Source organism: Carcharodon carcharias, chromosome 10 (assembly GCF_017639515.1).
Source record: "Carcharodon carcharias isolate sCarCar2 chromosome 10, sCarCar2.pri, whole genome shotgun sequence".
Classification (NCBI taxonomy): Eukaryota; Metazoa; Chordata; class Chondrichthyes; order Lamniformes; family Lamnidae; genus Carcharodon; species Carcharodon carcharias.
This window is the reverse complement of record NC_054476.1, coordinates 118,292,055-118,315,635: the sequence shown is the minus strand read 5'-3', so window position 1 is coordinate 118,315,635 and position 23,581 is coordinate 118,292,055. Positions and strand designations below refer to the sequence as shown.

Genomic DNA, 23,581 nt, shown 5'->3' with positions numbered 1-23,581 from the left:
TTTGATATTTACTAGTGCTAAGGTTCGCAACCTTGCTGAGTGTGTACCCCTTTTTGGTCTCCTGGCTACCTCTACCAGCAACCCTTCCTCTAACTTTTGTTTGCTGTGCGTAGCTGGTTTGTTGCACTGCATGGTTCCATTAAGATTGATGTGTGGCTGCTCGTGCATGCAATTTAAAGGAACACTGCTTGTGTGCGGCTTGTTAGTTCGCTGTGCAGCACATTCCCTATTGCTCCGCAACTGTGCACTCTCACTGCATACTGGTTTAATACTTTAACCTGTTCAATGCCTAAATATTTTACAAAATGTACCTACACCACATGGACTGCAGCAGTTCAAGGAGACAGCTCACCACCACCTTCTCAAGGGCAACTAGGGATGAGCAATAGATGCTGGCCCAGCCAGTGAAGCCCACATCCCTTGAATGAAAAAAAGGGGAAGTCCTCATTTGTTCAGTGATTTCAAGATGATTGCAGTCTGCGGGGACTTTACACCCACAACCTATGCCGCTTACAGTACAAATGCAAAATCCAGACCAATATTTGGGGCACAGCACACAAATACAATTCGGCTTTTGAAAATCAGACATGTTGGCTGAGATTTTTGTTCCCAGGTCTGGTGTGCAGAGACGAGAGAATTCTTGGCTCCACGAAGCAGACCTTTAAAAATGGCTACTGAGATATCAGATTTTCAGTTTGTGGGGTGGGCCAGATTAGAAGTCGGGGCAGGTGACCCGGGAAGAGCAGAGAAGGATGCTGGGTGCAGAGGCAGGCTAGAAGGCCTGCCTCGGAACTCCAACACTGTATCCAAAGTTTAAAAACGAAAGTTAAAACATGAAACATCTCTCCAGTCCTCACCCCTTCACACAATCCCCATGCCCCATCCATGACACCTCATGCTCCCCCACACATTGCCCCTCCCCATGGCCCTTTATAGCCCCTCTGCCAACTTAGTGCCAACTCATGCCAACCCATACCCCCCAACCACCCTTTGCCCATACACCTCTCATGCTAACTCACCTGGTATTCACCATGGGCAGATCTCAGGACCCATGCAGAGATGAGATAAAATAAAATTCTACAAAATAAAGTGTCTATTGCAGACTTCACTATTTGAAAAAAACACACATTCATAAAAACCAATTTACTACGTTTACATTGCTTCAACTAAATAAAGTCTCATAACAGCAAACATTGCATTAAAGTGCACAATCCCTTATAACACAAGCATTGGAATTTAAAGTCTCACATCAAGGAATCAGTAACCTTTGGAGCTGTCAATAAAACTGTGAAATAGCAGACACCCTACTGTGATAATGGATGGTTATGAAATCAGTCATGCAGCATTAATGCAGTAATGGAAACCTTCAGGCTTATGTCAACAGATAGAGTGAAATAGCAAACAATTTTTTTTAAACACTCCAGACATTTTTTTCAAAGATTTAAAGGGCAGGACTTTTAAATGTCTTGACAGCTCCTTCTGACAGTTTTAGCTGTTAATTTTGACAGGTCTGTTGACAGTTCCAATAAGCTTGACAGTAATGGGCTTATGCACTTTTTACACTAATTTATGCTACTTGCAACAATTCCAAAGGGCACCTAGCCTCCGTCAAAGGTATCCTGGGGCCAGATCTAAAGGGTTAACTTACCTCTCCAAAGGGGTACCCCTGGCTATGCAAATTAATCCAGAAGGTTCAAACCAGCTCATACCTGGTCTAATCTACATATGTCAGGTTTGAAACACCTGGCCTGTCAAAATCCCACTTCAGTGGATGCAGCTGATGACTTAAATGGTCAGCTGCTTCTGTAAATTGTGCATGCACAAAACATGCACCCCATTCCTGTCCCGCAAAGTGCTGTGTTAGGGGGTGGGCTTATGATGTTTGGCCAATTCCACCATTTTCATCATGACCTTGAGGCTCTCTGTCATGGTGAAAATCTGGGCTGTTACATTTGTTCTTACAGCTTCATTATCAATAGCTACATCTATATTTATAACGAAAATTACTTATAGTCCAAGTCACTGCATTGGAGAAGGGTTTAATTGCAGCCTGAAAATTTAGATAGGCCTTCTCCTTTATAAACCTGTAGAAGTTGATAATGGAAAAGTTGACAGAACGTGTATGCAGACATAAGGTTTAATACATTCATAGATGAATACAAGTTGCTATCATAAAACAATAGCAGCATAGGGAGTTAGGGCAAAAAAACAGATTTGATGTCTGTTCACCAAATTGTTGAACACCATTTGTTCCACATCAAATTAGCCAAAAAGTAAATAATTTAACCAGTGCTGAAGTGACTAAATGGCACGTGGCTACAGTGATCGCTACTCATCATTCTCTCCACGATGGCAGTGTTGTTCCATTTCTAGCAAAACCACAGAGACATGACACGTAATACAACTGCAGCTGCTGCCACTACAGAGTAAGAGTTGTATTAATACACCAGGGAATTATATGAAAAATTAACTTGTGCACAGGTGAGTTCTTTCAGTGACTTTTAGCAGAGAGGGAAGGAACCCCAAACACCATGTGGCATATTAATGCCAACACTGGAGGGGGAAACAGGAGCTTTTCTGCTGTAACAGAGATCAAGATCATGCAACAAATGAGGAATCTTCCTGGAAATAAATGCTTGCAAAGATTATCTTTACAGTTTGCCAATGAGAAAAGAAAGCAAGCTAAATAAAGATCAAGCACCATCTACTTACAATCCCAGCCATATGACAACAACCACCTTTATTCATATAAAGTGCTTTAATGTAATAATATGTCCCAAAGCGCTGCACAGGAGCATTATAAAGCAAAATTAGACACCAAGTCACATAAGGCACTATTAGGACAAATGGCCAGAATTTTGGCTGAAGAGGTAGGTTTTAAGAAATGTCTTAAAGAATATAGAGTCTACAGTGTCGAAAAGTTCATATTATATTTTAAAATGTCTCGTTATTAGTTTTAACAAAACAAAATGCTGTCAGTCTACCTTAAAGAGAAGGAGAGAGATCTAATATATTCATTCAGATACATGAAAGGAGGAATTCACAGCCTTTCTATTGCTTTGTAATGCTTTCAGCTTGCTCTTAAGTTGGTTTGAAATAATTTTCCAAAATCTGAATTTTACATGCTATTTAGAATCTTGATTGATCAAGAAAGTCTGAAAATCTCAAGTTTCTCTCAACTTTTGTCAGACATTTCAATCCGTCTCGTGGAGCTTCTCTGAGTTATGTTTAGTACTTGAATAGCTCCCTTGTGCCTCAACTACCATAACCGAACAGTACTCAAGGTGTGGGGCACTGATGATATTTTGATTTTGTTCCAGTGAATGACGAAAGTCCACTCTCATGCAGGTAAGTTGTAGCGAACGGTATCAATACTTTGACAGCCCTGACTGATTATTTGGGAACTGTTCGCATTTGATTCCAAAGCTCAGCGAACTGCTTTTGTTGGAATTCAATCTTGAATCTATCATCAGTTGAAATATTCAGGAGGTTCTCTTGTTCTTTTATCAACAAGTCTTCTGGCATGGGTGCTGCAGAAAAATGCGAACGTTTCGCAGTCCCACCCGTTCACATTTCAATGGGTACAGTAACATCCTCTCCTTCCAGTACTACCTAAATCTAGGATGACAGGTCCGTCAGTCTACTCAACCTGAATCTACCATTAATAATTAGGGTACCATTCTAATTTTGATCATTCCTTACTATTTGACATTTCCAGATACTGCAGAGTTCAAGAATGTGGAGGGCTTTGTTTTGCAGAAGCAAACCTACCCCAAACCAGTTTTAGTAAATGCAATACTCAGCATTGGCTGTCATTTGCTCTTGTAACCCCTGTATCTACGAAACGCCGACTTTTTAAGTGAACATTCTCTTCCTCCAGATGCATTATTTTTAAAGCATCCTGTCCATATATAAGATGACACGCATCATGAAAATAGGATTATGTTTTGAACACTGTTCCTTTAATACATAAAATTTTAGATTAAAATAGTTCACATTTTAATGAATTTTTTTGGTCAAGTTATGTGGTTCAGATTTAAACTGGGATCAGCACCTGCTTAAAAAATTAATCAGTTTTACAGAGAGACTGGATCAGTCAGCCTGTGAAATTGGTGAAGATAAGTCTAGAAATCAAGATAAAATCACTGTTTCCAAAATATGAAATAATATGAATACCTCCTAAAAATTAATAAAGTTAGAATTAGTACAATGAAAGATAGGGGAAAGGGTTTTACAAAGGAGAAAACCTTGAGCAATAACAAGCAAAGATTGTTTTTTTTAATAGTTGATCATATGAATGCAAAGAATATTCCAACATACTTGAGACCAGCCTTCACCATCTCCTGCAATGGCTAGCCTGCGATGACCTTGGTAATATTCTTAATTGTAAGACTTTCTTTTAATTTTAAATTATCTTAACAAAGCAAGCAGCAGCTCCATTTACAGAAAGTTTAAACTTGATCAAATGCTGCCAGAAAGCCCTGAAGACCCTTTTATTTAACTGGCCACAGTGCCATCAATGCTGGTGACAGAGAGTGCACAGCTCCGAATTTATGGCAAATCACAACCAGTTACAGTGAAATGAGAGAACATGAACAACTTCTGCCTCCCCGTGGGCAAGAAACAGGCAAATTTCTAGAGCAAGCTTCACTGAGATTGAGTAATTTTTTTCTTTTAAATTGCTTTACTCACTGCCTTATAGTGAATTTGGCCAGACATTTCCATGGGCTCCTAAAGTCAGAATAGCTGCAGAGTGGTTTCCATAACGTACATCATTGTAAATGAAGATGGAACAGCTCATGAGTGATAATAAGTGGAGCTGCCAAGTGCGAGAGAAAACAAATGGACAAAGGGTGCTTGCGAGACAGTGATCATGTGTGGAGGGGATACATTGACAATTGCGTCTGCATACCCACCCAGAGATATTATGGATGCCCCGAGGGCACAGTTTGGAACCCCCGTACCAGTGGAACTCCTGTTGTATTGCTCATGTTAAGCCAGGGGATATGCTGTTTGATAATAAAGGTATCATGCCAGGTCTGCACAATGTAACAAAGGTACTAATTTACAAACTGCGCTCTTATTATATAGTATTCCTGGATTTGGGGGAAGGGATTGAGTTCCACAGTTCTGTCCAATTTTCTGTGAAAGTAAAATCAGTGTCCTTGAGTGTTATGTATTCCTTAACATATGTATTCAATTTTTATCTAACCTTTTTGAATTGCCAAGATGCACAGCAAGATTACCTTAAAGAGATACAAAATTTTAAATAAATATCTACTTTTAAATACAATGGGAATGAGAGGGCTTTTAGTGTTAACAGCACTTGTAGGGGTTACTGAGGTTTTGCAACAAAATAGTAGTGGTCTTGGAGCTTAAAAGCACAGATGAGGGTTTTGGAGTTTGATAGCATTATTGGTGGTGCTGTGGTTCAAAAAACACTGCAATGGCTCTGAAGGGATTTGACTGTACAAAGTTGAATAGTCTGTGGCCTGGAAGCACTGAGAGGGGACATAAGTGTTTGGAACCTCAACAGAGAGGAAACTGGAGGTTTCACTGCATTGGTAACAGAAGGATAAAGGTCGTGCTTACTCATAGCAAGTACATAAATAAATACTGCAACAGCAAAAACAATTGCATTTTTGAATTATGAAGTCAAAGAAAAATCAGCTGCTTTCTCTCTCTCTATGCAACACATGATGAACATATGTCTTACTTAAATAAACCAAAATGACCTCAAAGTACAAAAGTTTCCTAGTTGTAATACTTTTTTTAAAGAAACCTTTTAACTAGAAATTGGTATTCTGCGTTTGGTCTGAGGAACGGAGGTTAGAATGTTACAAATAGCACATTGTTACAAGTTGAAAATGGCTTTGTTCAACCTTCAAGGCGAAGCAGGGTATATTCATCATCCGGGGTGTTTGGGAGCCTTCCAGTGGTATGTAGGTGACTGCTACGGTCAATATGCACCCAGAAGGTTCTGCTGCAAATAGGACAAGGTACTGCAAATGATTGAGTTTTGGATGAGTTGTTAGCTCGGTATTTTCCCTCCTTACATTTTCTCTCTGTGTCTGAAATGTGCTTGCTTTCGAAGGAGGTGGCCCGGTTTTTTGGTTGTGCTAAGTGCAGCGATCCTGGGTGAGCTTCATCCAGGACTTGAGATTGATATCAAAACGTCTAAGTGAAGTCTTTAGAGTGTCCTAATAACACTTCTTTTGACTGCCATGAGTGCGCACCCAGACCCAAGCTCTCGGTAGAAGATTCACTTTAGCAAGCGAGTATCAGGCATTTTGGCTTTCTGACCAGCCCAACTCAGCTGTGACTGTCTCAATGTGGTGTGGATGTTTGACACGTCAGCTTGGGTGAGCATGTCTTGCCATCTGATCTTCAGAAGCTCCTGAAGACAGTTCAAGTAAAAGTCTTGGTGTAACACTGGTACACAGTCCAAATCTTGCATGAGCAGAGCAGAGTGGGCAGGACTATTGATCTACAGACTTTCAGTTTGTTAGGCAGACGTACACCCCTTTATTCTCAGACTGATGTTTGAAGTCCGAAGGCTATATTTACTTTGGCAATTCTTGCATAGGTCTCATCATCAATATAGCCAGCTCAAGAGAGAGTATGCTGCCAAGATAAGTGAGCTTATCTATTGCTGCCAGGTTCTGGTCATGGACTGAAACTTTGGGCTTGAGATAGGACTTTCCTGGAGCGGGCTGGTACATTGCTTCAGTTTTCTTTGTACTGATTATATAGTCGAAGTCCACGCTACATTACATGCCTAGGACTGAACCGGCAGCTAGTGAACAGGCACCATCAAGCAGGAAATCAGGAAGTATGCCCTTGGAGACCTTGGTCTTTGCTTGGAATTCTCAGGTTGAGCAGCTTCTTTTGCATGCGATATCTGATCTCAATGTCAGGATTGCCATTATGGAAAGCATTGCAGAGCACGATGAAGAAAAACATGAAGAGGGTTAGCGCTAGCACACAAAGCTGATTAACTCCATTAGTGATTGGGAATAGGTCAAAGGCTCACCATCATTCAGGATATACACAAACATGCTGTCATAGAACTGTCAAAACATTGTGACGAATTTCCCAGGCTAGCAAATTTCTCCATTACCTTCCAAAGGCCCTCATGACTGACTGTGTCAAAGGCCTTGGTCAGCTAAACAAACATGGTGTAGAAGTCCATGTTCTGCATTCCTCCTGGAGCTGCACATAGCAAACACCATATCAGTGGTTCCTTGACCTTTTCTAAAACCGCACTGACTCTCAGGAAGCAGGTCTTTGTTGAGATGTTGCATTTAGCAGTGCAGAAGGATTCTAGCAAAGATTTTGCCGATGGAGGAGAGGAGAGAGATTTCTCGGATTATTGCAAAGTTGGCCAGCTCCTTTCCACGTGTACAGATTTCAGAGCATTGTAGAATCTTTTATACCCAGCCAACTCTCTGTCAACAAGAACAGTTCTTCTTTCAGGTCTGTCAGCTGTGGGATTATCCATGTGAGGGCGCTCACATTCCATGCGCCACTAGCTGTCACCTTCATTTTCTTAAAACTGAATTACGACCATGTTGTTGGATCCCTGCCAGCTGTGGCCAGCTGATCACGCAAATGTATGTTTAGGGCACTTTTTCTAGCCCCTTTCCTCATAGTAGGGAGGTGAGTGGTGTAGTCCAGAAACCAGCTGCTAAGTCGCTCAGGGGGCTGCCGAGTTCCACTTTTGATTACTTCCAGTGAAAAATGACCCTATGGCCTGAGCTGGCTGTGTGCAGGTTTGCTGCTACAGCTCTCGGTGAATCCACACCTGCTGCTACTTCGGTCATCCATCACCAGAGGACAAGTGGCAGATAATAGATGACAGATGATGGAAAGATGATGAATATGACTTGCATGTGAAATCATTATAGTGAGGGAGGATTGTACTTTGTGAGCCTGTCTCATCCTGACCTATTGCAGTCTAGTGGCAAGATGAGTCTAGATGGCTGGAGATAGATCCAGGTGCCATGATTGACCAGGATGTCTTCCATGTCTTGTCCGTTCTTCATATATGAATATGAATCTAAAACACGGGGGCATAGCCTCAGGATAAGGGGCCGATCATTTAGGGCTGAGATGAGGAGAAATTAATTCACTCACAGGATTGTGAATCTTTGGAATTCTCTACCCCAGGGGGTTGTGGATGCTTCATTGTTGAATAGATTTAAGGTTGGGATAGACAGATTTTTGGACTCTTAGGGAATTGAGGGATATAGGGCACAGGCGGTAAAATGGAGTTGAAGTCCAAGATCAACTATGATCGTACTGAATGGCGGAGCAGGCTTAATGGGCTGTGTGGTCTACTCCTGCTCCTATGTATTGTGTTTCTCGTGATTTGCTTCCACAACATGATGCTGACCCATGTTCAAGACTGTTGGACCCTAGATTGGTCTCACCCACCCAGTCTTCACATGCTAAGATAGACAAATCCCTAAGTTGCCACGGGTAGGAGACCTGACAGCAATGCTTACTTGATTTGGCCTGCCCGTTGAAATGGCATACTAGGATGTGGCTGCTGTCACATGCTAACTACTTAGTGCCACAGGATGAGCCACTCCAGGGGTTGCAGCAAGCCCACCTGTGAAATGTGCTGCCCTCTCCCTTACAATCTGGCTTTGTTCATAAAACTATTTAAAAGTGGATAATATCCTCAGGGAGAACCTTCTTAGTGGACTTCAATTATTTATCACTAAGCCAGACAAGTATCCATTAAAATCATTTAAGATGTCCTCAAAGAATATTAGCCAGACTGCTTGCAAGTCTTGACATTTATATCATATTGAATTTCACTAAATTATCCAGTAGCAATCACATCTGTAAAGCACAACTTTGGCTGGCTGAAGAGCAATATTCATCTATAAGATTGGCAACAAGCCATCAGAATGTCTCAAAAACAGTATTGCTTTGCTGCATTGGCTTCATCAAAGTAAAGCTGTACCACACTCCCAACTACCATTCCAATTTAGTTTTGCATCCAACACCATTTTCCATTAAATGTTGAGCTGACAAATCTGGTTTGAGTTTTCAAAGCTAATAAAGTGAGTCTCTGTTGCTGCTGGAGCACAATTAGTTATGCTGTTTACATTGGTCGATGCAACCGAAAGAACTGCTTGCCATCAGCTTTTTCAAATCTAATGTAGTTTATAATCAGGACCTCAATCTTTATGCTATCTAGTATAACCACTAAATTTCATCTTAGCGACACAAAAATTGCATGCAAGATATTATTCTCCCAATGTTCCCTTTTTCTTCTTGCAGGATATTCGCCACCATGCATAATCTTTCGAACAGAACAAGGCTAGCAAAGTGCAAAGTTTCAAATTTTTCTACAACTACACTACTCTTTAAACAGTACGACAGAATGCAGTTGAAATTGAGCAAATTGAACTTTTTTTCTTTAAACTCTCCACTGCTTACTGCCTCTATTTGGAATGCATCACTTCTATATGGTGCCAATTCTTGCTGTGTATCTTGGCATTTAAAAAAGTTTAGATAATAATTAAATACAAATGTTAAGGAACATATAACACTCAGGGACATAGATTTACATCGCCGTGCAGGGAAGCAACTATTCATAAAGTATGCATGACAGCAATGATTTTTGACCTCCCTTTGGTCAATCATCGACTGTATCAAACTCCCCTCCTCACCACTGTTTGATCAGTTCAGGGTCTCCATAATTTTTGCCAATGCTTGAGCCCTGGAGAGGCCACCCCAGTTTTGTAGCAGCACATTAACGGAACACGGGAGGCAGTAGCTACGAGTGATAAACCCAAATTGAATGGCGTACAGAACAGATGCTATGGGTTGTCTCCGATGGTGGGGAGGGCCACTGTCCCACTGGTCAGCAATCGCCCACCTCAAAGTCGGGCAGCCGAAAACTAGTAAGGTGCTGACCTGCCATGGCTCATCTGCTTCAATAGATGCTTGAAGCAAGTATCGTCTGCTCAAAAAGTGGATGGAATCCGTCACATCAGGCAAATAAATGAAACAAACAAAAAGAAAGAAGATGTCAACTCTTTGACTGGCAAGCTGGACCATGTGTATGGGATTGACAGAAAACTTGCATTTGGTCCATAATGTACGCAAGATGTTCGACATAGAACTTGACAAGCTGAACACTGACATAGCTTCCCTACAAGAGACAAGGCTTGCCAAGAGAGGATTACTGAAAGTAAAACATTATGCATTTATCTGGCAGAAGAAGAGTTCAGAGGAAAGACGTGAGGAAGGTGTAGGCTGCGCTGTAAAGGAACTCACTACTCTCGATGATAGAACCTCCCTCCCCCAGAAATGGTTCAGAAGGTGTACTCTCCATCCATCACTCAACTCAAACAGGGCCAGTTAATCTCATGAGTATCTATGCTCCCAAAGCTGTCTTCCACTACAGAGGCGAAAGACCAGTTCTACAAGGAGCTTGACACTGCCATCGGCAGAATCCCTAAATCAGAACATCTCTACCTACTGTGGGATTTCAACACAAGAGTGGGCGCAGATGATGAGGCACAGCCCTCCTGCCTGGATATCATGGCTATGGAACGATAAATGAGAACAGACAACGACTACTTAAGTTTTGCTGCTTCAAAGAGTTTTATGTAACTCACATCTTCTTTCGGAACAAACTATGCCACAAGGTGTCCTGGAGACATTCAAAATCAAGACATTAGCACCAGCTGGATCTGATTACCACCAAATGTGCCTCTCTGAAAAGCATTCTCAACATACACAGCTACCACAATGTTGACTGTGATACAAATCACTCCCTGGTGTGCACCAGTGTTAGGACGCAACCCTTGAAGTTTTTCATTCAAAGCAGAAATGCTGTCCTCGTATCAATGTCAGTCATACTGCTAACCAGATAAAAACCAAGAGTTCCTCGGCTTGATTGAACAGGAGCTCGCCTGAGTGCAGGGTGAAATGATACATACTTCAAGACATCATCTACAATACCATACCCTCAACATACAGGAAGCAAGAGCTGAAAAGTGCTGACTGGCTCAAGGCTAACATCACAGTGGTGGAACCTGTCACTGAAGCCAAGTGGTCCGCTCTTTTATTAATTACAAAAGAAATCCAAGCGAGAAGGCTCTGAATGCAAGAAGAGCCACTCGAAGTAAAGTTCAAAAGATTGCTAGGCAGAGTGTCAATGACTACTAATTACAATTTGGCCAGAATATCCACTGTTTGGCATGCAAGCAGCCCTGTGTTGCAGCTTCATCAGGTTGTTAACTCATTTTTAGGTATGCCTGGTGCTGCTTCCTCCTGCACTCTTCATTGAACCAGGGTTGATCCTCTGGCTTGGTGGTAATGGTAGAGTGGGGGGTTGTGTCAGGTCGTGAGGTTACAGATTGCAGTTGTATACAGTTCTGCTGCTGCTGATGTCCCATAGTGTCACATGGATGTCCAGTTTTGAGTTGCTAGATATGTTTGAAATCTTTCCCATTTAGCATGGTGGTAGTGCGCTAGTACACAGCTGCAGTGGTTCAAGAAGGCTGGTCACCCTTGCCTTCCCAATTTGGGCAATTTGCAATGGGCATAAATGTTGGCCTTGCCTGTGATGGTCACATCCCAAGAACGAATAAAAAACATGAACATCATACCTCCTCTTTTTTAGTCCATTGGTTTCTTAGCCAAATTCAATGAGCAAGAAAATATCCTGAATTAGACTCCCCAAAACCTTTAAAATAGTATGAACAATAAAATAAAGGCAGAAAGTACTGGAAGTATGCAGATCAGTCAGCATAGAATCTTAGAAAATTACAGCACAGAAAGAGGTCACTTGGTCTTTTGTGTTTCTGCTGACTCTTCGAAAGAACCGTTGTGCTTAATTTCACATTCCCTACACATTATTTGTTTTATCATTCCCATTAGGCATGAAAGAAATCAAAACTATGTACTTCAAGTTTTACTTTTTTTTGGTTTTTAAAATGGACAAGGTGGCTGTTACAGGTCATTTGACCACAGTTTCAAGAACAGAGGAATTCCTGTCTCAGCCTGTGCAATTTCACACCTCATTATACAGGCCCCTCATAATCAAGGAATGCAGAAAAGTGCAGACAAACTGGCTCCCCAACCTAAACTATCACAAAAGAGACAGAAACTTGTTATACCTGAAGAGATGCTAATCGCCACCTCATCTCTCTCTCAAGGGGGAGCAATGGATTCTGGCCAGAAGCACAGAAACTGATTGTTAAATTGCAATCAACCCATTAATGGGCCACATGACCCAAGCCTCTGGCCTTTTAGACAGTTTTAACATTACATTTTTGGCCTCACAAGGAACCTGCTGTTTAACATCCAACCTATAAACACCATGAAGCAGGACTCCAGGCTGAACACAACAGCATGCTTCTCGAAGCCTGTCTCTGCTGGAAGATGTTCTACTATCGCCTGCAGAACTGGCCCAGTCTATGTGTATCAACTTCATCATGCATTATCAGCACCAATTGTAAAAAGAACTCTACAACTCCAGTCTTCAGCCAGCTAAACCCCAGCTCCTATGTGAAAGGACTCCTCACTGGGCTCTGATTCTGGACTCACGTTAACTAATGTTCATTTATGTGGTTCCTTTACTGTTCATACAAGTTCACTGCTATTCATAGTTTTAAGACTCTTTTTTCTATGCCCCCCCTTTACTGCATGCACGCATATGTGTACGCACATGCATATACATATATATGTGTGTGTTGTAGTGTAGTGTAGTGGAGTGGGGCATTGCGAACCCTCCTTCCCTGGGTCTGAGTGTGTAAATAAACCAACCTCCTGAGTTAATCATAACACAAGTTTGTTCTGAGTTACATAAAATTAGATCACAAAAAAACGTGTTTGGTAAACATGCCACAGCCTACTTAAAACTATTCAAATACACCTTCTGCCTACGGACAGTTGGCAAGAGGATAAAGAAGTTCAGTTTGCTTTTCTCTCTTGTCCTTAACAGCTTACTTTGATTTAACATACCTTAGTCAATGCAATGGGCAAAAACATAGTGTGAAGTGGATAAGTGGACTTACTTGGTCAGTTTTTGCGGAAGCATGGCTGTAAGAAACTCAGTTACGATTTCTGGTGTCTGATATTTGCAAGGTGTTTTCGACAAATACTTTAAAGTCTGTGGATGAAATGTAGTACACAAGTCAAGCACTCTGATATCCTCTATAATGCAGAACTCTCCAATACAAATTATAATCTATTTCCATCTCTTCTGCTTTGTTCCACACTGCCCGTTGCAGTTATTGTTTTCATGAAAACACTGGCATGTTACATAGAAATAGTGAACAGGAGCTACTAATGCTTTGTAAATTTACATGCAGTGGCAATCAGGTAATTTTCTGCAGCACACACATCTGGAAGTATCTCCTGAAGGACTATGATAAGCAATGGAGTAAGCATAATTGAGTTTTTAAACTTGAATTTACATGACCTTTCATCATCAAGGCTCAAGAAGCTTGACGCCATCCAGGACAAAGCTGCCCGCTTGATTGGCACCCCATCCAATACCTTCAATGCCGACTCCTTCCACCACCAGCACAGTGGCAGCTGGGTCATTTCCTGGAGCTCCCTCCCAAACAGCACTGTGGGTGTACCTACACCAAATGGACTGCTTTGGTTCAGGAAAGCGGCTCATCACCACCTCTCAAGGACAATTAGAGATAGGCAATAAAAATGCTGGCCTAGCTAGCATCACCCACATCCTGTGAAACAATATTATTTTTAAAACAATCACCAACTTGGTAGCTGACCTGAGTTGTGAAATCCTGAGTTTCACCTTCCACAGAAAATCTGGACAAACCACAACAATTTGAGGACAGGCCAGGGAAGATGCATCCACTTGGTACACAAGTGGAACATGAGGAACAGCTCAAATTGTGACGGTGACCATCAAAGTTAGACCATCGTCCACATACTGAACTCCTCCCCAATAGATCCATTCCTGGTGGTATCACAACCATTCACACTGCATCAGCTGAAACTGTTGAATGGATTGTGAACCTCAACGTCCAACTACAACTGCTTCCCCAGCCATATGAATAAAAATCAAAAATCAGGTCTGAAATGTGAATTCTGTTTCTCTCTCCACAGTTGCTGCCTGACTACTGAGTATTTCCAGCACTTTCTGTTTTTATTACACTAAATTTACAACCTAGGTTTAACCTTAAATCATAATAACATTAGAATTTGAGTTTTCCATGAAGACTCAATTAGTTAGCTGCAGCTGATGCGGAAGAATGCTTTCCCGCTTCTCTCAAACACACCGATGTTTCACAAAGGAACAATATTGATGGCATCTATAACGTCACCAGCTACATCAGTTACGATTGGATATGTGCAAATGATAGAATGCAGATGGATGGTGGGGGGGGAACGATGGTCAAAATACTCAAAAAACAGGATCTCAGCAAAAATTGCCATATTAATTTAAATTCCACTTCCTACAATGAAAATAAAGACATCAGCTGCAAATGTCAAAATTCAAATTTGTTCTCCACAGGATGCCTGAATAACCACTGGGAATAATTCAATCTCAGCATTTAGGTGATAAACCTAGGTCTTGCAGTTTACAATGTCTTCCTTATTTACTGCATTCCAATTCATTCCCAGCTTTATACTATCCTCTGTATATCATATTAATTTAATAAAAGTGGATAAAATCCAGGATTGTGATGAGGGTTGGAAAAATCAACTTGATCTTTTGTGCACTTCTTGACAATGTCAAGCATTTGCAGGTCAGGCAAGATTAGATGTCCTTCTATACTCATTCTTTAGACTCAGCACATATTAACTCAATCTCAGAATAGCATTTTTATTATTAACAACTGACACTCTTACGTTCTAAATATTATGAGTGCTCGGTGATAAATACAGTTGAATTAGAGACCATCTGCCATCAACTTAGGTCAAATGGGGTCTAACTGAATTTGTTTGAGCACCTGACAAAAAGAAAATTTGATTAATATAAAAATATTATCAGCTACTGCATAATGAACCCTATAGGATTATCCCATATATGTAGCTAACTGTTTGATATTAAAGTTCAGAAATAGAGGAACTCTTTAAAGGAAAACTAGCTGCAATGTACCCAAATGTTTTAAAGATATAGATGATGAGAGGTACAAATCTCAATGTATACTCAGTTCCAAACTAAATTGTATTTATGTCTTCTATGCAACAAAACATTCCAGTACATGTGAGGAAAAAACATAAATGAATAGGGTGCCTTTGAAGAAACTGGTGACTGTTAGAAGAAAGGTAATGCAATAGAGAGATTTAGTATATGAAATCTAGAATACAGGATTATATGACTAAAAACTCTGGTATCAAAGAGCAGAAAATGGAATAAACATTTGACCAAAGGGAGTATGTTGGAAAATCAAAGTAGAAACAATTCCAGTGACAGGTTGAAAGCAGCCTACAGAGAGATTTCAGAATGAGGACTGTTAATGATAAGCTAATAATATGAAGATACACACACGTGAATGGCATTGTTTAAACAAGTACTTAAGAGAACATATAAAGAGAGACTGCTGGAGCACTGTGTTGGTAGGTAGAAAGCAGACATTTGTAATGCTGCATTCTGTGATTAAACATATTAAAGTTTTAGTGTCCAGTTTCATCTTCACCAACTGGCTTAGGATCGGAGTAACGAGGACAAGAATTCAGAAGTAGACAAACTGGGAGGGGGGGGGGGGGGGGGGCGAAGAGCAAATGGAGATCAGCATGGATAGAAACAATAGTGCAGCCGGACTTAGTATAATATACAAGTGCCAGAGTACTGAACGAGCTTAAAGCTACTAACATAGAGTGCAGTTAGGGAGGCTGGTGAAAAATGCATTAGAGAAACTGAGCCTTTAGTTAACAGGTATGGATGAGGGTTTTGACAGCAGTGGGTAGGATGGTATTCTTGAGCTAGCAACATAAGGACCATTACAGTTCTCCACTTGTAACATGACAGAAAGCACATCAATGCTGCTTTAGATCGGAAACTGCTATATGAGCAAGCCCTAGAACGATGTCATATACTCAATCTTTTATGAAACCTAAATTTACCTCATTGGAGCGTGCAGAGGTCAGGAAATTCAACTCCTGACAGATCTGAGCTTCTGCACAAATACAGACCAGGAGCAGGCTGCACATGCGCAGATTAGTACTTTTAGATTTCTTTTGGCCTAGTGTGCTTGTGCATAAGGAAATGGCGCTAATACTGAGGTCAAGAGACCACGAGCGGAGCGCCATCAAGAAGAAGTGCCCCAGGGAGGGAATAAAGGAGAGGGTCCCAGTTCAGTTAAAAAGAGAGGAGCAAAAAAAAAATGCTCCAAATAGGGAAAGGGCTGGGGGTAGTCTACTTTAAGTGAAGAGGGCTCAAAGGAAGTCCTGGTAATCAAAGAGGGCTCAGAAAAAGCCCTGAAGAGCTAAAAAGACAATGCAAGGTTGGTGACTCCGTGCTGCAGGCCATTGGTGCAAAGGCACCCTTTTGGAGCAGTGTTTGTTCAAAACCCATGCAATCTTGCGGTTTTCTTCGCTCAGCAAGTGTCTTCAATCTCAAACATTCTCTACTTTAAGCAAAACATTATTGGTCCCTAGCTGTACCTGGCCAAAGACTTAGGGACCTGGTCAAGGATCATAAATTGTTATGGGCAGGAGGGGTTTTGAATTAAACAGCCCTGATTTCTCCTCTCACCACCCATCCATAAACAGAAAGGTGTTTTGATTTTGACTTCCCCTTTTTTATGTGGTGGCGTATTTCCTAATCCCTCTCTTCTGTTGTACCCCAATTCCTAATAATAACCCCACAGCAAACTCATGATAGGATGAGCTCAAGGAGTTAGTTTATTTGCACACACTTGAAATGCAAGGTGGGTGAGGGGATGTTTGGTTGCTATGTAGCCCCTTGTGTATTCATACAGTAAAGAGGGATAGAGAAAGACAGATTTACGTGGCAAAGACCACAGAGAAATGAATTGTTTTACATGTGTCCAGAGTCCAGAATCAAAAGTCCAAAGGTGTAGACCTTCACAGAGGGAGCCAGGCTGAAAACTGATGCTGGATAATTCATTTTTCCATTAGCGATGACTTCCATGTTGAAATAGGCACACAGGGATCAATCAATCAATCAATCTTTTAGGCAATGGCACAAAAGGTCTAGTTGAAACAGTGTGGATGGGCCAGACATTCAAAGCTGGACAGAGCCCCTTTTCTGTGCTGCTGCTTGATAGATGGAAAGATGGCAGACTGAGCTTTGCAGCTCCACAAGGCAATTTTACAGGTTCCACCAGCTTAGAGGGGTTGTGGGGGAGCAGTCATGTCATATTACCTCTCCACTTTGGCTTTGACAAATGGTGACAAACCCTTTGTCTGGGTTACTGGGATTGTTAATGTTCCAACCATCAAGTCTAAACGGGAGGTTACAGGGTCCTTTTGTCCTAGCAGATGAATCAGCTCCAGTTGGCCAGGCAAGGCTTATGAAATATTGATGGCTTTTGTATAATTCCCTTTGAATTTGGTCTCCTCAGCCCACAGGGGTCATTAGCCTCTCTCCAGAGATAACGAGGCTAAAGTTTCTGTGATACTGCCAAATAGCTCTTATTGTTCGAGGGTCACAGCTAGACATTGATCTTTTAAAATGACAGAAGCTTTGTCCAGTTTTAAAATTTTAGAAATTGGTCAATCAATGTGTTCTTTGTTACAGAGTCACAAAATTGTTACAGGGCAGACGGAGGCCATTTGGCTCATCTTGTCTGCACCGGCTCTCCCAATTAGCAATTCCCTTAGTGCCATTCTCCCACCTTCTCCTTGTAGTCCTGCACATTCTTCCTTTTCAGATGACAGCCTAATTCTCTTTTGACTGCTTTGATTGAATCCTCTCATTTGAGGAAGATGTTTTCCCTACAAACATGAGGAGGTTCAATACATGCTCGCACAGTAAGCCATTCAAGCTGCCTTGGTCTCAATGTTTCAGAAACAATCCTCATGACTTCCCAGAGGTGGATATCTGCCACATTTATCTGGCAGCTCTTGAGCCAGCTTGAGCAACAGTACTCTGCTTTTGGGTAGACCAGAATAGGTGAAGCAGTGTGTAGTGTATTAGCCTAATGTCCTTTAGGGAAGAAAATCTGCTGTCCTTACCTGGTTTGGCCTACCTGTGACTCTAGACCCACAGCAATATGGTTGACTCTTAAACACCCTCTGACAAGGGCAATTACGGATGGACAATAAATACTGGCCTAGCCAGCGATGCCCACATCCCATGAACAAATAAAAAACTGCTCCTGCAGTTTCTTTATGAGATTCACTCTCATCTTGATCTTGGCTCCAGTGTTCTGGAGGTGCTGACAGTAGGGAGGGGTGACAGCAACCTTCATGTGGTCCTTCTGTCCAAGCAGGTTTTCTAACTTGGAAGCCTGTGAACTAATGCTGACAAGAAGGCAACTGAACCCCAACCACCAGGCTCTCAGTCCAAGCAGTAAAGAAACCCTCTAGACTGCTCTACAGACATTCATTGCCCTCCGAGTGGATCCCTGACCCATGGAGTTTTGTCAAGGAATCCATTCAGAAAACAGAGGTAAAAATGATCCCATATCAAAAACATAATAAGGAATATAACTAGAAACATCAGGGGCTCAATTGGTTAAATCAATACAATACAAATACAAAAATTGCCATATTTTAACATTCTGATATGTAGTCAGAGATTAGAAACAGGGGCTGGTATTTTGATGATGGCTGAAACACTTCAAAGTGAAATATCACTTCTGAATAACTCTTGCTTTAAAATTTAGCAGCATTAATATTTCATGTGCTCACCAAAATGCAGAAGTGAGATTTTACAGATTGGAACATATTTCCTTTTATATTGAATAAAAAAAAACTACAGAACAGCATTATCAGAAATAAAGGCAAAAAAAAGCCTCATCTAAAATTAGTCAGTAGTCCAGCCACATTGAATTCTGATTAGGTATCCAAAAAAAAACACTAAATTATACTGAAGAGCAGGTTAATCAGCATTTTTATGGAGATGTTGCCTAATCTACATTACAAATACATGCCGTTTAACTGTTGCTCGGTGTAATTTAGGTTTTTAGATTGCTTTGGAATCTAATCCTGTCCTACATGACCATGCCCCTTAAAGAGACTTGCAGATCTTCACATCCTTCGCTACAGAATGAAATAAAGCAATCTACTCTCTTGGTGTGCTTTATGGAAGCATGTCCACTGCTGCTGAAAGAATGCAGGAGACAACATTAACTGTAAGGTTTCCTAGGCAACAAGATGTTCAGCCTGGTGCAATACTGCTGCTGTTAGTGTACAGTTGCTACAAGGGATTATCTAACGTTACAACCTGGTGAGGACACATGCCAGGACTGTCTTTCCCACTCCTCGATTGATCATAATGGATTTTTTTGAAAGTTATAAGGATGAAGGTATCAATTCAGTGTCTGTACTTAACCATTTATGTGCTGATTGCAAAGAACTCAGTCCGATAGGCTTTCTAAAGTTTAAACATAAAGGAGCTAGTTTTTATTGAGCTAAAAACCCACACAAGTAAAGATATAAAAAAAATTTAAAGAAGTAAACACATCTTTCAACCTTCACAACACAGACACATATACATTAGCATGCAAAATTATAAGTTACACAGTAGAGGAGGTTAACTTCTAGCCAAATCAATATTCAATGATAAAAGGCAAAATATGGAATTCACTGCTCGAGTTCTTTATTGTTGTTCATGGTTGAGGCAGTTCTTTGTGATCATTTTTCCCTGGAAACGCTGCTTTGGAATTTTAAACTGTCCTTCAGAACTCCTGTTGACTCCAGTATAAGCAGGCAGTCCTTCTGACTGAATTTCTCTATGATGTATTCTAAAATGTAACAGAGATAGGGTTGCGCACTTGAGGCAGAAAGGAGAGAGATGGTGCTACTGGTCCATTTGCAGACTTCTTCTTCTGTTACAGTAACAACAGACAAGCTTAATCATAAGGGGCTTTCGGTCATATGACAGCTGCTATTGGTGTACAATGGAGAGTGTTCCATTTTAATGAAATGAGCTTTGATCGCGCATTTTCAAAGCTATCAAGATGCTATAGAAACAGATAGGGGTCCTTAGCACTCTCCTTGCATGATAGGTTCATTTGTCCTCCATTGCCCTTAGTAGTTTCTATAGTCAGAAAATCTAGTGGTCCATTGTTCTTATGTTTTATAGAATGTCGATAATGGCAGATGTGAAGTCCATATGGGGAACTGCTTATGGTTATGTCTCCTGGAAAATCCACATTCAGAAGTTTCCAGACTTGGCCAATTTGTTGCTTAGGTGACCTTTACAGCCATTTTAAAGACAGTGTCTTTGCTTGGCAAAAGGCCTTTTAAAAAAGTTCAATATATATCTGACCAGCCGATGAAATTAAAAATTAACATTCCACATGCATGCATCACATCGTCATGACACTAATAACTCAAATATTTGTTTCACTTATAACAAAATTCTATGTGTTTCTCACCACCAACATCTGCAAAAAGATTCTAACTGAAAAAATAACTGAAGGATGACTGGAGCCCCAAAGGTGCTCAAAGAAACCAAACTCGTGAGACCCTCGCACTGAGTTGGAAAGAATTGTTGTTCGTTCATTTGAAAACCTTACCTAACATTCAGAAACAGATTTCCTGAATCAATTTGATTTCAGGAAATTAGTCTTTTAGAGTGATAAGGTGTTCTGGACCCGTTTGTTCACACAGCTTTTAAAATCACAAGAGTCACACTTTACACTGAAATTACTACACTGTCACAGGCCATTTAGTCCAACCAGTCAGTGTTGGTTTTATCCTTTATTCAAAAAGTAGTCTTAATCCCATGTGTCCATTAAATGCTCAGATTTTTAATCCCCTATCTTTCAAACACCTATCCAATCCATTTGTAGATGTTGAAATGGTATCTCCTTGAATGATTAAGTCCATCAGTGCTTTTCAGTTTCAAAATTTTCCATGTCAAAAGAGTTTCTTCTGCTTTATCCTAAATCTCTTATTTTGAATTTTATATCTATATTGTTTCAAACTTTTTTCAGTGGTTGAAGGGTCTAGTCTATCTCTGTCTAGTATATCAGCCGTGGCTCAGTCGGTAGCACACTCACCTCTGTCAGAAAGTTGTGGGTTCAAATCCTACTTCAGGACTTGAGCACAAAAATCGAAGGTGACACTCCAACACTGCTGACCTATCAGAGTTGCTGTCTTTCAGATGAGACATTAAACTGAGGCCCCCTCTGCTCTCTCAGGTGTACGCAAAAGATCCCATGGTACTATTTTGAAGAAGAGCAGGGGAGCTCTCCCCAGGGTACTGGCCAATATTTATCCCTCAATCAACATCACAAAAACATATTAACACATCGCTGATTGAGAGAACCTGCTGCGTGCAAATTGGCTGCCACATTGCAAAAGTGGCACTTCAAAAGTACTTCATTGGCTGTAAAGTGCTTTGAGACATTTGGTGGTCATGAAAGGAGCTATATAAATGTAAGTATCTTTTTTGTCTTTTTATCCCTTCATAACTTCAAATACCTCTATCAAATCAGCCCATCATTTCCACCGTTCTAGTAAAAACTGCCACAATTTTCCATGTCTGTCTTCATATTTGTATTCCCTCAAGCCAAGCACCATCCTTGTCAATTTGGGGTGCATTCTCTCAATTGCCTCAACATTTGTTCTATAGCATGTAGCTCAAAGCAGCACAAAGCGGTCCAACTTTGGTCTTGCAAAGGTTTTATATAGATTTACTACTGCATCTCAACTTTTATATTCTATACCTCTTAACCTCACACTGATGATACCAAATTGGGGATCATTGTAACATCTTAGTAAAATAATGGTGGTTATGCAGAACAAATATATGCTCAAGATCAACAAGTTCGGACTGGCCTCAGCGATATCCTGGACTTTCCCTTGAGTCTCACTGACCTGCGTTAGGACTGCTTGTGGTCCTAGCAGTGGTCAACCCGCTGCTCCCACCTGGTACTGAAAGGACCACAGAGTTGCCAGCCATCCATTTGGCTGGCAATCTTCTAAGGCATGACATCCTCCCAAGATGGCAGCGGAAGCCTCGCTTTAAAGCAACTGATGCTGCTCCCAGCGTTAAATTGCCGAGGGGCAACCGTCACTATGGTGGGTGGGCTTGCCACCTACTTTTTAGGTGGAGGTTGGGGACCCCGGCACTCCATAAAATCCAGCCCATGGTCGCCATTGCTGAGATAAAAAGCAAAATACTGCGAATGCTGGAAATCTGAAATGAAAACAGAAAATGCTGGAAACACTCAAGTCTGGCAACGCCTGCAGAGAAAAAAACAGAGTTAAAGTTTCAGGTCCGTGAAAAGTTCATCCATGATGGACTAATTCTCTTTCCTGCACATGACAAAGTTGGGGTGAGAAAAGTGCAAACTTTGACACACACAATTGCTGTATTCCGCCTACCTCATACATTATTGTGTTGAGATTCTGCTGACCAGCACTATGTTTCTTATTTCCACTTTCTTTCCGTTGCTCTTTAAGATCAGTCAGAAGCTTAAAGACCTACAATGGATAACAAACGGATGAAAGACTTCTGATAGGTATGGATTCTCAGCTGAGATTTCAATGTATTACATTATAGGGGTGATTTAGCAATCCTGTTACTCCAGCAGGGGAATTATGCCTACAGGGCATGCAAACTGGCAACAGGGTTACAACTTTGTAGTTACAAAGCTCCGGCCTGCATTGCCTGGAAGCAGGGCTCCTTGCTGAATGAAGAAAATGAATCATAAGAACATAATAAATAATAGGAGCCTGAGTAGGCCATTCAGCCCTTCGAGCCCACTCCGCCATTCAATGAGATTGTGGCTGATCTTCTACGGCAACGACATTTTCCTGCACTATCCCTGTATCGCTTGATGTTTTTAATATGCAGAAATTTACCAATCTCAGTCTTGAACATACTCAATGACTGAGCCTCCACAGCCCTCTGGGGCAGAGAATTCCAAAGATTCACAACCCTGAGTGAAGAAATTCCTCCTCATCTCAGTCCTAAATGGCCTACCTCTTATTCTGAGACCATGTCTCCTTGTTCTAGACAAACCCCCCCAGCCAAGGGAAATATCCTTCCTGCATCTACCCTGTCAAGCCCTGTAAGAATTTTGCATGTTTGAATGATATCACCTCTCTTTCTTCTAAACTCCAAGGAATAAAGGTCCACTGTATTTAATCTTTCCTCATAGGACCATCCCTCCATCCTAGGAATTAGTTTCATTCATAAGGAATTGGACTCCTTATGTGGGAACTTTGTATTCCGACAGACACTTCAAACTGTCTTTATGCATATTACAGCTAAGGAAAAGATGTAATCATTTTGGCTCTTAGAACAGGAGCAAGAAGCAGCAAATGATGAATTTATATAACTCTTGTGATGAACAAATAAGTGAGGATAGCTTAACGTTCCCATACTTCTATCTGTCACATATGGGATGAACGGTGAGCAGAACAAGTCTGCTCACATAACAAAATCATAGACTGCAGCAAGATTCACATCAAAATGGCACGT

General features: G+C 41.1%; 1 protein-coding gene across 2 annotated transcripts in view; it reads right to left on the bottom strand.

Moving 5' to 3' along the window:
• LOC121282766 (calcitonin gene-related peptide-receptor component protein) overlaps positions 1-23,581 on the bottom strand; it is an 86,828-nt gene that overhangs the window by 48,189 nt on the left and 15,058 nt on the right. For both annotated transcript variants that reach the window (XM_041196529.1, XM_041196528.1), the window contains exons 3-4: positions 22,480-22,578; positions 13,047-13,141 (exon numbers count right to left, since the gene is read on the bottom strand). In XM_041196529.1, the coding sequence (XP_041052463.1) occupies positions 13,047-13,141; positions 22,480-22,578 (194 nt within the window). The remainder of the gene's footprint in view (positions 1-13,046; positions 13,142-22,479; positions 22,579-23,581) is intronic.